The sequence below is a fragment of the Cynocephalus volans genome, chromosome 5 (assembly GCF_027409185.1).
Source record: "Cynocephalus volans isolate mCynVol1 chromosome 5, mCynVol1.pri, whole genome shotgun sequence".
Classification (NCBI taxonomy): domain Eukaryota; kingdom Metazoa; phylum Chordata; class Mammalia; order Dermoptera; family Cynocephalidae; genus Cynocephalus; species Cynocephalus volans.
In genome coordinates, this window is record NC_084464.1 from 113271352 (window position 1) to 113288161 (window position 16810).

The 16810-nt window shown below is 34.3% G+C and overlaps 1 protein-coding gene across 4 annotated transcripts in view; it reads right to left on the minus strand.

Moving 5' to 3' along the window:
• REV3L (REV3 like, DNA directed polymerase zeta catalytic subunit) overlaps window positions 1-16810 on the minus strand; it is a 167957-nt gene that overhangs the window by 29635 nt on the left and 121512 nt on the right. For all 4 annotated transcript variants that reach the window (XM_063098439.1, XM_063098440.1, XM_063098438.1 and 1 more), the window contains exons 19-23: window positions 9312-9427; window positions 6874-6992; window positions 5978-6096; window positions 2154-2295; window positions 440-684 (exon numbers count right to left, since the gene is read on the minus strand). In XM_063098439.1, the coding sequence (XP_062954509.1) occupies window positions 440-684; window positions 2154-2295; window positions 5978-6096; window positions 6874-6992; window positions 9312-9427 (741 nt within the window). The remainder of the gene's footprint in view (window positions 1-439; window positions 685-2153; window positions 2296-5977; window positions 6097-6873; window positions 6993-9311; window positions 9428-16810) is intronic.

Sequence of the window (16810 nt, forward strand, 5' to 3'; positions counted from 1 at the left end):
TTCAATTTACATGAATTAATAAAACCTAACATTTAACTTTTCAAAAATCAGACTATTTCTAAGAAAAGCTGAGGAGGTGTTATCTGGATTTACCAGATCATAATCCTCAAACCATTCCACTGAAAGGTGATTTCCATTAACAATTAAAAATAACTTTCATTTTAAAAGAGACCATAGCTATACATAGAGTGAAAAAGACAGCTGCAAGGCTGATCTATTCACAATTCTCTTCATAAGCAACATCCATCCATGAAGCTGAATTAATCCTAAGGTGATCCATATCAATTACTAAGACAACCACATGGATTAGCTGTGCTAAGGCCCAGTCATCTTGCTCATAAGAACAGCGTCAAGTACAAAGAGACACTCAAAGAAAGTCTAATTTTAGTAAGAAATACAAAGCACAACAACATAATTGTAAACATGGAAAAAACCTTACTTTCCCAAGTTTTCCACGTGGCCAAGGCAAGTAGAAAAACAGTAGTTGTACGCAATTACAATAGAAGGATATAGTGACTGGAAATCCAAAACGAGAACAGAGTTGCTATAGAAGCGGGATTCAGGCTCCATAATTAGGGGAAGACACTGTGGGGCTCTCATTTGGGATCTCTGTTGAACACTAGGTGTCACAGGAATATAGTTCATTGGTTTAGCAATACGCAACATCATTGATTCCACGCGGTACTGCACATAGGGAGAGAGAGGTGAGAAGAGAGGAAACACAGTTTAAATATGAATACATTAGTCATTTGAGCATATGGTAATCATTTGGTGATGTTTTGCTCTTCAGAATAAAGCTGCATGGCTTTTTTACAATACAATTACACAGTATTAATTTAGTCAGCTTTCCAGTGTTGAAGGGGATGTATATAAATCCTTTTCTTATTCCCATAACTTTTATTATAAAAACTATAAATATGTCAAATAACTTATAAAATAAGTCAATTTTGGAAAGACAGATGCAATTAGATCTCTTTTCATGTTTATATATATCTACACCATAATAAGCAGATGTAAGAGAGAGAGCTGTACAGCCTGACAGTTTCATTTAAAAAGCTGGTCAATAATCTCTGAGAAATTTATCTGGGAAAATTTTAGAAAAAAAGGCCTGTCAGGAGACTTGAGATAGAGAAATGTTATCCCAGTTTTTAAAAGAAGGATTCCAGAATTGAAAGGTAATCAGCTTATTACTGATACCTAGCGAAACTGAATCAAGCAATTACTGATTGTTTATAACAACTACTATTAAGCAGATAGTTTGAGGTGTTATAAAAAGAGAGCACTCACAAGAACCAGCAAGGGTTCACTAAAATATTCTCATATGGTTTTAAGGTATATTTGTCTTTTATTATAAACCAGCTCAAACAGTTTTTAAAACTTGTGGGGGTACAGATAAAATAAATAGCTTATAAGCAGTAAAATTAAATAACAGGTAATGCCAAAGTAGTTTGAACTCTATTTTTGTTATATGTTATGAATTGGTTGACTGAGGAATGTTATTGACATAAAGTAATTAAAATAATTAAAAGTAAAGATTTTATAAAGTTAAGGAACCTGAGTGATTTAATGTAGTATCCCTGATGTCTAGCACATACTTGTAGAATAAATGCATGAAATCATTTTCAGCAAGGCATTTGGCAAAATCTCTCATTACATCCTTGGGAAATTAGAAAGATAAGAATTAAGTGACTTAAGTTCCCATTTTTCTTAAACATTTAAAAAAAGTTACATAGCCCATTTATATTGATTTCCAAATCCTTCATTTTTACACTAAAATCATCTATTGGGAGTTGGAGTGAGCCAAAATTAGAAATGTAAAACAAAGGTAAAATTTCTTTGTTGCTCCCCAGTTCAAAAGGAGCGTCTCTAATCACACTAACGATATTCAGGAACGTAATATCGTCCTCAAGGGCATGGACATTTACTTCCTTAATACCAGGAAAAACTTGGCAGTGGCCAGAAAGTTGGTTGGAGAGGTGGAGCTGTTAGAGTGAAATTAAAGCTTTTCCAGAAAATAAAATAAGATTTGATTACCCAGCTATTGATTAGGGGGTACCAGATAGAAAGTTTAAAAAAATCAAATCACTTCAAACACTTCAAAAGTATATTACTCATGAAGAACTGTCAAATGAGAAAGAAAACTGATTTCCTACCTGTGAACCCCTTGTCAGTACATGTAAAAACTGAATACCAAAAAGTCTGGCCATTTCACTGGTTTTCCCAATCAGGTCCAGCTGTTCTAACATCTGGATATTTCCACGGACACGGCTAATGTAATGATCAACCATCTTCCATCTGTTAAAAAAGAATCCATGTGATGAACATCACGCAAAATTTTGAACACTTGAAACCAGCACTGTTTTCTGCCAAAAACATACATATTAAAAGTGAAATAATTACTTAATGAGAGAGTCATGATATGAGCCTTTAAGCAAAGTATATTAAGGAGTTAAATATTAGAAAATGTCAGGTATTTCAAAGGCATAAAAGTCAGGTAGTTCTAGGTTCAAATTGTGGCTCTATTACAACCTACTATGTGACCCTAGGCAAATCATTTAACCCTCTAGGCCTTAATTTTAGTATGGGTAAAACAGGGGTAATCATAAGACTGTTGTAAGGCTGTTGTAAAGTGTTAGACAAAAGCAAGAACTATAGTTGCTACTATTATGATATTATAGTAATTACTATTTCCCCATTTCATTTAGAATCTAATTTTCTACCTTGAAAAGAAGGAGTATATACCAATTAATTAACATATACTGAGAGCTTTCTGTGTGCTAAAGATTTTACATGCACTACCTAATTTAATTCTTACTTCACTCCATGAAGTAAAATGTATTAACATCCCTATATTATAGATAAGGAAACTGAGAATTACTGTGAAGTTACTTTGTCCCAGGTTAGAAACCTACTACAGTAGAACCTGAGCTTTTAGCCAAAGGAATTATGACAAATAGATCAAGCAGACAGAACATGATCAAAAGAAAAGACGGCATGACTGCACATTATAAATGAGTAACTGTCTTATTAAATTTCTAGTATCATAGCAAATTATTAATTTTTTTCATTAACAAAAAAGGTAGACCCACTGCTTATCACTTCACATGGTATTAATGTAGTCCTCTCCACTGACTGGTAGTGAAGCAATATAACCAAATAGCATTTTATCTTTCATAACTAAAGGTTAATTTAACAAGGTACATTTTAGCTTGAATAATTTATCTAGCAGATAACAACTGCTACTTTTTGATCTAGATCTACTCATGTATAACGCATAAATATAAAAAAAAATTTGAATGGCTAAATTTTTTTTAAAAAGTATTTAAAAAGTGGTCTTTCTGAAATAAGATCACCTCCATTCCTACTTTCTAGTCCTGTCTGGATAGCCATGTGTTATATAAAGAGAATGGGTAATTGTGGTTCTTAAAACAGTAACATAACACAACAAGGTAGACTTTTGTTAGGTTTTGTTGTTGTTGTTAAAGAATTATACCATCCTCCTAATTCTATCAAGCCCAAGAGTAATAAGAAAATACAAGTTTTGATTTGAAGAAGAGGAAGGAATGAAATATAAAGCATGAGCAACTCAGGACAGGCCTGGGTAGTGCTGAAGTGGGGGAACATTAACACTGCGAGGGCACAGGGTATTTTTTGAGATAGGGTATATCTAGAGAGAAGGTGACAAATAAGGAGATAGGAGAATTCTAAGTACAAAATTCACTTATTCTGAACTTTTTCTATGGATTGGTTCTATACCCAGAAAATAGAGGAGAAAATTTATTATATTTTCTTGAGCTGCACAACCCTCTGCTCCCAGGACACAGCACCCAGCTCAGAAACTGAAATAGCATTTAGTAACTATTCTGTGGATAACAGATGAGATTAGGATGGTATTATGAGTTTTCTAGATCAGTAATATTAGGGATTAGGAAAGGTTTTTATAGGCTAACTTGAGACTCTAATCATGATACACAACATTGTTTTATGGAAAAAATACACTTTAAGTCCCAAAGAATACAACTTTGGGACTATAACCCATATATATAAATCAAGGGCTTCTGGGAGACCAAAATTTGGGTTTACAAAATTTTTAAAAAATTAGGGTGCCTTTATGCTTTACAAACATATTTAATACAAGAAATCCATGACTAGCCAGTTCCTCTCATTCTGAGTCAATTTACAAAAAAATACCTATATTTCCTTAAAACATTGTAGAAAGCAAATGTAAATTGAAAAGCATCCTTGAAAAAGCAGGTATGACTTACTTTCTTGGTAAGAATTCACTTAAATTTAAAAATAAAATGGTCTGGTCTGCTTAAGAAACTCCAAAGAAAGAGGCCTGGTCTCTCCATGTAACATAATCCATTTAATAAAAATGGTCTAATGTCTAGTACAAGCCACTTCTGCAGAATGTTAGGTCTAGTTTTCTATTTCACTTGGCAAAAACAAAATTACTTATCATCCTAGATAATACCTAATTAGAGGTAGTAAAATATGCATTTAGAGTGTTCTAGGGCTTATAAACAAACCACTAAATGTAGTTTTCAGTGTTAAGTTTAATATCAAGTTTTGTTTTATCTATAGGTATATAACTTCTCCTAAGCTTCTCTTTCTATAAGGCTTTGATCATAAGCTCAGTGCTTTCTGTGATTTCACTTCCCTTCCCTAACGGTATGCACAGGGAACAGAATTTGGAGATTGAGTCCTATGAACTTTGAGGAACTTAGGAAATACCCTGGGCCTGGTATTCCCCTGTTCCAACCACAGGCCTTGCACAAAGTAATAAGTGACAGCTGTCTACCATTGGGGAAAGGGGCAAGAAAACTTTCTGTCATAGATCCCAGGCAAAGGAACACTGCTGCTGAGGAAAAAGTAGAAGCAAAAGCCATCCGCCCCTGCGGAAGGGTCAGAAAACCTGTTTGGGCCCAGGACCTGGCAGTGGTACAAAGCAAAGGTCTATTGTTACTGTGGGAATAGCAGGAATGCTGAGAAAGACCCATCCCAGAGCCCCAGGAGAACAGGACCTCCAAAGACTGAGGCTGGAGAACTGAGAAATTCCTTCTGCTTCCTCTGTAAGTTTTGCACAGAGTAACAAGCAACAAAAGTCAACAGCTCATAAACCTGACTTTGAAAAGAAAATTAACTGTATACCATGGAAAAATGAAAATGACTATTGACTTCTCATCAGAAACAGTGGAGGCCAGAAGAAAAGGGAACAAAATCTTTACATTGGTGGAAAAAAAAAAACCCCAAACAAAATAAAGCCCTCAACCACAGAATGAGAGAGACAGTAAAAATATCATTCAAAAATAAGAGTGATATAAAGACATTTTCAGATAAACAAGGGTTGAAAGAATTTTTTTGCCAGAAGACTTGCAAGAAGAATTGCCAAAGAAAACACATTGTTATGTAACTCAGCAATTGTACTCTAGAGAAATGAAAATGTATGTTCACATAAAGACTTGCATATAAATCTTTATTAGTTTTATTTATAATAATCGCAACTAGAAACAACCCAACTATCCATCAACAGGTGAATTGATAAATAAGTGATAGTATATTTCCATATCACTGAATACTATTTAATGATAAAAATGAACGGACTACTGGTCTATGTAACATGGTTGAATCTCAAAAAACATTATGCTGAGTTTCTTCAAAGAAGTCAGAAAGAAAGGGGTAGCTTATGAATATTTCCATTTATACAAAGTTCTAGAACTGGCAAACCTTATCTACAATAATAGAAATCTAATTAGTACTTGTCTGCGTGGTCAGGTTGACTGCAAACCTGTATAAGAGAATGTTCTGGGTGTTAGACATGTTCCTGACTTTGGGGTAATGGTTACAGGATGATTACATTTTTCAAAGTCATCGAACAATATATTTTAAATGTCTGGATTTTATTATATAAATTATACCTCAATAACGTTGATTTAAAAAAAGAGATATTATCCTCCTTAGAGTTGTGAAACATTACCTGTATAGATCTGTCTTGTTATCAAACCAATCTGACAAGACCCGAAAGGTAAAGAGGGGAAAACGCTGATGAAGGATATGAAAGCTCACATTTTCAAAGGTGTAGTTAGTCAGAGCCACCTAAAACAAAAAAGACAACCATTATAACAATGCTTATATTTATGTAGCAAATTTGGTTCTAAAAGATCCTAATATCACTTTAAACTTTTCATAGTAGATATGAAAGCTGCTTGTAAAAATGATTTGTTACAACAGTCACAATTAATTCAAAACTATGTATACCTCCTGGTCAGGAATATTTGTAACAAATTATTTAGCTGGAAAAAAAACAGACATGATGAGATTCAACTTGGTTATAGGATAGTTTGTTAAAACTACTCCATCAAAAATCCTTATCAGGGTCCCCCCAAAGTCTCAACTGTATGCATCTATGAACTATTTCCAAGTACTGTCTCTCCAATTTACCTTAATATTTAAACATCCATAGTTCGAGAAACTCCTTCCTACGTCCAGACTAAATTTTTCTTACTATAATAAATTAACAAGGCCAAGACGAATTAATTTATCTGTCCGTAAGTGCAAAAAATGATAAAATTCTACAATATTCAACCCATATAACATAGTATTTTACTACAGCCATAGACTTTTCTAGCTATTGCTACCATAGGCACAAATAGGAAAAAAAAAATTAAAATTCATCAATAACATTAAAGCCTAATACCTCTGTAGTTTGCATTTTATAAAGTAGCATTTTGTAACTCTACTTAAGTGTAATAAAAGTAATTCACAAAAAATCATAACTTACATAGTAAGCTGCAGTAATACTCTATAATGATTAAATTGTTATATTGATCTCATCTCTTATTCCCAAACAAAATTTTAGATAAAGCATCTTACCTCATTTCTCATGATTCTCCAAAGATTTAGTGTAATTCGGCCAACAATATTTATCTCACTCATTGTATCTGATCCATAGTCATCTCTTTCAGCTGAAAATCTGTTCTCAATTTTGTCATCTTGTAGAAGTAAATACAAATCATATCAGGGCTCATGGAAAACAAATTTTCAAGCAAATTATGCCAAAGAAAATGAAAACTTAAATAATAAAAATTAAAGGTGAAAGGCAATTCAGTCTATTTTATATTGGACTTAGACAGTAATCATTATTTAGACTAATGAAACAATTTTTCTTTCTTAAATTATGAAAGAATTTTGTGAAGTATACACAAAAATCTGTGTGTGTGTATTTTTTAAATAATAAACCCTTTTCTCTTTAAATTTGGCAATTTCTGGTGCTACTTTTATAAACACCTAGCATTACAAATTTCTTTAGTGTTAGCATGAAGAAAGTCCATTGCTAAACTGGTCATTTCTTGGAAAAAATAGTACAGTTTTTAACCAAAACAATTCTCTGAAAATTTGTTGAAATCAATTAATGATATTCATATTCAGGATGAAATTCTCTTAACTACATGTAGAGAACTAGATGAAGAGTTCCTTATAGAAAATAGAATTCTGAGTTTAGTTTCTTAGGACTTGATTTCACCTAGAATAGAAATTAAAATGTGTTTCTCTTTTATAACACTAGGTATATGTGAATGTTGATTAGAGCCTCTAGAATAATAAAAATACTATATCTTGAATGTTGTATGTTTTAAGAACTTTACCAACATTCTTTTATTTTAATACCACTTCATGATGTTAGCATAATTTTCATTTTACATTACAGAAAATTCTACTCAGATATATCTTGCCCCATTTCATATATGAGAACTTCTGTTATAAATCACAATTACCTGACTCCAAAGACCATCTACACCCACTCATCCAATTCTTTCTTTCTTTATTTTAAAGAGATGATGTTTGAAAGTTGTTTTTTCTTTTTTCATTTAGCAAACACTTATGTACAGCGGCATAGCCAGGATTTTTATCCCAAGCATTTTCTCCAGAATCTGCTTTTTACCACTACTATGCTGCCTCCCTTAGCACACCCTTTCTATTGTACCATGTTGTCTCATAAAAATGGGTTTCAGCAGTGATTCTGAAAGGACATTCACTTGTCTAAACCAACTATGTCCTGCCTATTACAACTAAACTAACAAGTGCACCTGAACACTAGTGCTGCCTCTCCTGAATACTCAGAAACACGCTCCAAAAGAGATGTTGAAAAAACTGAGATACACCACTATTCCTACCACCCAAAGGACACAGAAGCTACAAAAATTTATGCAATGAAAACTAAAGTATCTCTGCGTGTTCATTCCAAGCTTTTGCAAAGCTCGAAATATTTACTGTCCTTGAATATTCCAACTTCAACCTTTCCTCTTAAATTTGTCAACACTTAAGACATTTTATTGAAGTCATAACCTCTCCCAGGTGGTCTCCTAATTAATTTTATCAGTTTTGTATTTGGTTTTCACATTCCCAAAGTATATGGTACTTTATTCTAGTTAAACTTTGTGGGGAGCCTCTGAAATAAATTTATTAAAAATTCTGTAGTTATAAAGAAAACATACTTTAAAAAGTGTTTTATTTATTTATTTTTGTCTTTTTCGTGACCGGCAAGGGGATCGCAACCCTTGGCTTGGTGTCGCCCGCACCGCACTCAGCCAGTGAGTGCACCGGCCATTCCTATATAGGATCCGAACCCGCGGCGGGAGCATTGCTGCGCTCCCAGCGCTGCACTCTCCCAAGTGCGCCACGGGGTCGGCCCTAAAAAGTGTTTTATAGACTAAGTAATTTTGGTATGAATATTATTACCCCCCTATTCAATTAGAATCAAACTTTTGGGAACAGCCTTCAAAATTCATGTAATTTTTTAAGCCTGATACCCAAATAAAAACCAATGATTAACTAGTTTACTATAAGTTAGTGTTCCTCTACCCATCCTGTCCCTCCTCACCACCCAAATGGATGAAAAATAGAACAAACAGGATAAAATTATGGTACTTCAAGTCAAAGAAATGTTATTCAGCTTCATAATGACTATGAAGACAATCTCATAATATAAAAAAATATTTCTGACAGGATGCTGAATGAAGAAAGCATAATAAATAGGAATACATGGTATAATTAAGTTTATATTTTAAAAAGACCTATATATATATATATATATATATATACACTCACACATATATAAAATGACTAAAAAAATACAGTAACAGTATAGCACTGAGATTGGGAAATTTTTCTATAAAGGAGTTATAATGTCTAGAACTTACACAATTTGGTACTAAAAATTGGGCTATAACAACAATGCTCTATAACGTGTTGTCTTTACTTACTTTCTAATTTGCTCTTTAGTTAAACCCCAAAAGATGCACAATGCTACATACCTGGCACCCGAGAGATCATCTGACATAAATTGACATGTAAAGCAGCAGCTCTTTGTAAGAGGTAGCCCCAGGAATGCATCTGAATCTCATATCCTAGCAAAATATCAGGATCATACCTGAAGAATGAATGAAAAAATTAAACAAGGATCATACACTTGAAAATTTAACTAGAAGAACTGTTCATGATAGGAAATACAATAAAATAAAATCTATATTCTGTAATGGTTCTCAGATGGGGAAGAAATGATGTGTTATCTACAGAATTTTTATATAAGAAAAGATGGGTAGCTGGAGAACTTGATTTGAAGCTACTTTTGTAAAGTAAGCACAATTTTTACTTTGTGTATTTGTTTGATGTGAATTGGGAAAGAGGTTGATGGAAATTGGGGTGGGAGGCAGGCAATTATTACTGAAGTGTGTGCGTAAGGATACTATGGAGAATATGATGTGGGTAGGGCAGGGTGAAGTGTGAGGGCATGTGTGGGTATGGTATTTTGCAAAAGATCCCCAGGTCATTCTGTTGCTATTTATCTATCCTTCCAACTTATACTGCCCTTAAACAGTTTTAATACTGAGAAAAAATAAAAATACCTTTCTTCTCTCACTTAATTTTAATGATGACTTTGTCCTCACACAAAGAAAGACCTAAGTAAAGGCAACTTTGTCCTTAAAACTTAAGAGGAAGAAGATTCAGTTTAATGAAAGAATGAAATATTAATAGAGGTGAGATTAATGTGGGGAAGGTAAGCATCAGAATCTAAGAGAAAAATGTGCTCATTGTGGTCACAGAGTTGCACTGGTAAAATCTGAACTGATGACCTGCATCCAACTCAGAAGTAACCTCTTTGTTGCTCTTCTTAGAACCTCTATGTTCTGACCACCATAAAGAAATGTTTGTTTATAGTAAAATAAACATAAACATTTACTTTAAAAGGAAAATTGTGTGGGGAAGAGAAGAACTGATTATAGTCATAAGTTTTGAGAGCAAAAACTACAGTAGTTCTATCATTTAGAAGCTCCATACTACTCTGATTACTATATTTTTTATAAGAGCCAAAAGGCAGAGCAAAATATTACAAAAAATTTAGAAGTTGGGCTTTATATAACTACTCATAAAGTCACTCTGAATTGTGAATTGTGTAGCCTGTCCAAATTATATCACTTAATACCCTAAGCCTCAGCCAATATCTACAGTTTTGAATAATACTAATTTACTGAAATAAACTCTCTATGGCTACTCTGCAAGTCTGTGGGACAACAATGGATGAGTAGATCATTAGATCTATTTTTAGAACACGTTTGCTAATATTTTATCATATTTCCATAGCTACTTACTTAAAATGGGTGTTGAATGGCTTTAATTTTTACTCAGTCAATAAAAATTAGAATGTCACAAAAATGTTTTCTTATTTTAACCCTGGAGTACTTAAGTGGCTGATGTCAAAAGAAGTAGGTTCAAACTTCTGCAACAACATCTTTTTTATTTTTCTTATTCCCTAAAGGTCCTATGAAAGTACATTCTATAATATAAACTTTAATACCTGGTGACCTTCTTATGATCCATTGTTATTCTACAGACTTGCAGAGCAGCCTCAAAGTTATTAGGAGAAAAAGATAATGTACATATTACCTACATAATTTTCTCTATATGAATAAGGCTGAAATTTCTGAAAAAAGGCTTAATTTTAAAAACACTTCTTGATTAATTTAATAGAACATCCAAATAAACGTTTTTACCAACCTATGAAAACATATTTTCTTGGTAGAGAGTGACACATGGCTGGTAATTCTAGAACAAAGAGCAAGACTGTGGCATGAGCATGGAGAGAAGCAAGAGAAAAAGCAAGGAAATAAGCAACAATGAGGTCAATATCCAGAAAGGAAGTCCAGAAAGATCTCAGGGCAGACAAGAAGAGAAGCATCCCAATATCCTTCCTGTATAGTCTTCCAACTAACACCCAACACCTTACCACATCTTTGTTGATAACAACTTCATCATCTCCTCCATTAAAGTTAAGCTCTTCTTAGAGCAGCCAAAGATGGACTATCTACAAGTCCAGTATAACTTCCTGTAAAACTGTGTAGTAACTAAATTGAGAAACTGGGACAGAAGTATCAAGTAGCTCTAAGGATCATAAGGGACTGGAGATCTGAAGAGTTCCCATGCACACACAAAAGAACCCATGCAGTTGACTGCTCAGTACTAAGAGTGACTCACAACAGGCATTAAAATTTGTACACAGTTGACCTTGATCTTAAGAGAAGAATTTGTAAGATTCCTGGAGTTCCTATCATACACATTTCTAAGCACAGTTACAACACAAAGAGGAGGCCTGATAATTACAGATCCCTTAGGTAAGAAGAACTCTTACAAAGACAGTTCTTCTAATTTCTTTATCTGAATCTCTCTGACTCATAAAACATCTTGTTACTGCAAGAATTATTATTCCAGTCAGCTATATGTTCTGTTGTGCCAATTGACTAATTGAGTTGGTTAAGTACACTCATTTTTTGATAATGTTTTGAAAATAATTTTGTCTTAATTTAAAAGTTGTCTATTTTTATAAATTGCTACTACTCAGAAATGACTGCTAAAACGAACCCCAAAAAGTTACCCTGTGCTTCTCTTAATAGATTTATTTCACAGATTTTGGTCCTTTACAATTGTATAGTTGTTTCAATATTTCTCAGATATAATATATATCTTTGTTTTCTGACCTGTAGGCTGTTTAGTCTTAAGAGGTTCTTCTGAAGATGATAAAACACTATACTGAATTCATTTATTAGTCTAGTAATTTTTTGGTAAAGTCTTTAGGATTTTCTATGTATAGGATCATGTCATTTGCAAACAGGGATAGTTTGACTTCCTCCTTTCTGATCTGAATACTCTTCATTGCTTTCTCTTGCCTTATTGTGCTAGCTAAAACTTCTAGGACTATGTTGAATAAGAGTGGGGAAAGTGGGCATCCTTGTCCTGTTCCAGATCTTAGAGGAAAAGCCTCCAGTTTCTGTCCATTCAGTATGATATCAGCTGTGGGTTTGCTGTATATGGCCTTTATTGTGCTGAGGTACATTCTTTGTATACCTAATTTGTTGAGTGTTTTTATCATGAAGGGGTATTGAATTTTATCAACATACAAAAATCAAAAGCCTTCCTATATGCCAAAAACAAAATAACAGAAGAAGAAATTAATAACCTCATTCACAATAGCTAAAAAAAAAAAAAAAGAAAAGAAAGAAATACCTAGAAGAAAATTAAACTAAGCAGGCAAAAGACAACAATGAAAACTATAAAACACTGGTGAAAAAAATTGAAGATGACACAAACAGATGGAAAGATATCCCATGTTCACGGGCTGGAAAAATTAGCATCATCACATTACACAAAGTAATCCAAGTGTTCAATGCAATCACTATCAAAACACCAATGACATAATGCTTCACAGAAATAGAAAACAATCTTAAAATTTGTATGGAGGGCCGACCCTGTGGCGCACTTGGGAGAGTGCGGCACTGGGAGCGCAGCAGCGTTCCTGCCGTGGGTTCGGATCGTATATAGGGATGGCCGGTGTGCTCACTGGCTGAGCGCGGTGTGGCCGGTCACAAAAAAGCCAAAAAATAAAAAAAAAATAAAAAAATGTATGGAACCACAAAAGACCACGTATAGCAAAAACAATCTTGAGCAAAAAGAACAAAGTTGGAGGCATCATACTTCCTGACTTCAAAATATGCTATAACGCTATACTAACCAAAACAGCTTGGTGCTGGAATAAAAATAGACAAAATGACCAATGGAATAGAATAGAGAGCCCTGAAAAAAACCCATACATTTACAGCCAACTGATTTTTGACAAGGTGACAAAAATATACAATGGGGAAAGAACAGTCTCTTCAACAAATGGTATTGGGAAAACAGGATATCCACATGTGGAAGATTGAAACTAGACCATCTCTCACACACAAAAATCAACTCAAAATGGATCAAAGACTTAAATTTAAGACCTAAAACTATGAAACTGCTAGAAGAAAACATAGTGGATATGCTATACAAAATGAGAGTGGGCAGAGCTTTTTAAAGTGAGACTACACATGCAGAACGAGAAATCAAGAAAGCCTGCCCATTTACAATAGCCACCAAAAAAATAAAGTACTTAGGAATTGAGTTAACCAAGGAGGTGAAAAATCTCTATAATGAGAACTACAAACCACTCCTGAGAGAAATTAGAGAGGATACAAGAAGATGGAAAGATATTCCATGCTCTTGGATTGGAAGAATCAACATAGTGAAAATGTCCATACTACCCAAAGTGATATACAAATTCAATGCAATCCCCATCAAAATTCCAAAGACATTTTTCTCAGAAATGGAAAAAACTATCCAGTCATTTATATGGAACAATAAAAGACCACGCATAGCCAAAGCAATGCTGAGCAAAAAAAAATAAAGCTGGAGGCATAACACTACCTGACTTTAAGCTATACTACAAAGCTATAATAACCAAAACAGTATGGTACTGGCATTAAAAACAGACACACTGACCAATGGAATAGAATAGAGAATCCAGAAATCAACCCACACACATACTGCCATCTGATCTTTGACAAAGGCACCAAGCCTATTCACTGGGGAAGGGACTGCCTCTTCAGCAAATGGTGCTGGGATAACTGGATATCCATATGCAGGAGAATGAAAATAGATCCATACCTCTCACCATATACTAAAATCAACTCAAAATGGATTAAGGATTTAAATATACACCCTGAAACAATAAAACTTCTTAGAGAAAACATAGGAGAAACACTTCAGGAAATAGGACTGGACACAGACTTCATGAACACGACCCCAAAAGCACGGGCAACCAAAGGAAAAATAAACAAATGGGATTATATCAAACTAAAAAGCTTCTGCACAGCCAAAGAAACAATTAACAGAGTTAAAAGACAACCAACAGAGTGGGAGAAAATATTTGCAAAATATACATCTGACAAAGGATTAATATCCAGAATATACAAGGAACTCAAACAACTTTACAAGAAGAAAACAAGCAACCCAATTAAAAAATGGGCAAAAGAGCTAAGCAGGCATTTTTCTAAGGAAGATATACAAATGGCCGACAGACATATGAAAAAATGCTCAACATCACTCAGCATCCGGGAAATGCAAATCAAAGCCACACTGAGATACCACCTAACCCCAGTTAGGATGGTTAAAATCCAAAAGACTGTGAACGATAAATGCTAGCGAGGTTGCGGAGAAAAAGGAACTCTCATACATTGTTGGTGGGACTGCAAAATGGTGCAGCCTCTATGGAAAATGGTATGGAGGTTCCTCAAACAACTGCAGATAGATCTACCATACGACCCAGCTATCCCACTGTTGGGAATATACCCAGAGGAATGGAAATCATCAAGTCGAAGGTATACCTGTTCCCCAATGTTCATCGCAGCACTCTTTACAATAGCCAAGAGTTGGAACCAGCCCAAATGTCCATCATCAGATGAGTGGATACGGAAAATGTGGTACATCTACACAATGGAATACTACTCAGCTATAAAAACGAATGAAATACTGCTATTTGCAACAACATGGATGGACCTCGAGAGAATTATATTAAGTGAAACAAGTCAGGCACAGAAAGAGAAATACCACATGTTCTCACTTATTGGTGGGAGCTAAAAATTAATATATAAATTCACACACACACACACACACACACACAACCGGGGGGGGGGGAAGAAGATATAACAACCACAATTACTTGAAGTTGATACGACAAGCAAACAGAAAGGACATTGTTGGGGGGGAGTGGGGGAGGGAGAAGGGAGGGAGGTTTTGGTGATGGGGAGCAATAATCAGCCACAATGTATATCGACAAAATATAATTAAAAAATAAATAAATAAAGTGAGACTACAAAGGCACAGACAACTAATGCAAAAATACATAAATGGGACTACCTCTAAAGAGCTTCTGCACAGCAAGTGACACTATCAACAAAGTAACAATCTACAGATTGGGAGAGAGTTCTTGCAAACTATACATCACACAAAGGCTAATATCCAGAATATATAAGGAATTCAACAGCAACTAAAAAAGGGGCAAAGGACCTGAACAGATGTTTTTAAAAAGAAGACATACAAATGGCCAAGAGGCACATAAAAAAATGCTCAACATCACTAAGCATCAGGGAAATGAAAATTAAAACCACAATGAGATATCATCTCACTCCAGGTAGAATGGCTATTATCAACAAGACAAAAAATAAATGCTGGAGAGGATGAGGAGAAAAAGAAACTCTCCTACATTGCTGGTAGGAGTGTAAATTGGCACAGCCACTGTGGAAAACAGTATGGAGGTTTTTCAGAGAACTAAAAACAGATCTACCCAGCTATCTCGCTACCGGGTATATACCCAAAGGAGATGAAATCAATATATCAAAAAGACACCTGTACTCATATGTTCATCACAGCACTATTCACAATAGCCAAGAGATGGAATCAACCTAAATGCCCATCAACAGATGAATGGATAAAAAACTGTGGTATATACACATAATGGAATATTACTTAGCTATAAAAATAATGATCTCCTATCATTTGCAGCAACATGGATGGAACTGGAAACGATCATGTTAAGTTAGATAAGTCAAGCACAAAAAGACAAACACTGCAAGATATCACTCATGTGGAATCTAAAAAAAAAAAAAGTGGTTTTCATAAAAGCGAAGAGTAGAATAATGGTTACGAGAGGCTGTGGGGTGGGGGAGAGTGGTGAACTAATGGGTACAAAACTATGCTATCTACCCTAAGTGAATTGTTGTGCAGTATACACATGTACTGAAACAACATACTGTGCTCCACAAATATGTGCAAGTAAATGTTAAAATATCTTGAATTTAAAAAAAAGCAAATAAAACATCTGTTTCAAGTTCAAAACCCAAAGGATTCTATTTTTCTTTTGCAAAAACATTTGTTCACAATAACAAAGTCTTGATGACTTGTTCTTCAGTGTCTAGTGAGTTTTATTCACTCTGTCAGGTTTCTAAAAGTCACAGAAAGAACAGGGCTGGGCAGATGGGATTAGTGATGAAGAAATAACAAAACTGTGGAGAAGATGGAAAAAGCAGAAACAGGAAATGACTTTATTTACTTAGGTAGAAAAAAGCTACTTCACAATTAATATTTTAAATAACCCACTAATATCTGTATAGATGAGAGATTAGGGTACTCTAGGGTAGTGGAATGGGCATGGAAGGGAAGGAATAATCCTGAAAAAACAATTCTGAGGTTAAATAGACAAGATGTAATGTATGATGTAGAGAAGAAAATGAAAGCATCATAGCTTCTATTTAAGTTAGGGAGACTGTGCAAAGTGTAAAATTATTAATAATCCAAGGAAATATGGAAATAGAAAAACGATTCTGACAAGAAAATAGTGGATCTGGTTTTACTTGTTTAATATAATTTTACCTTACTTTTTGTATTTGCCACCTGAGAAGAC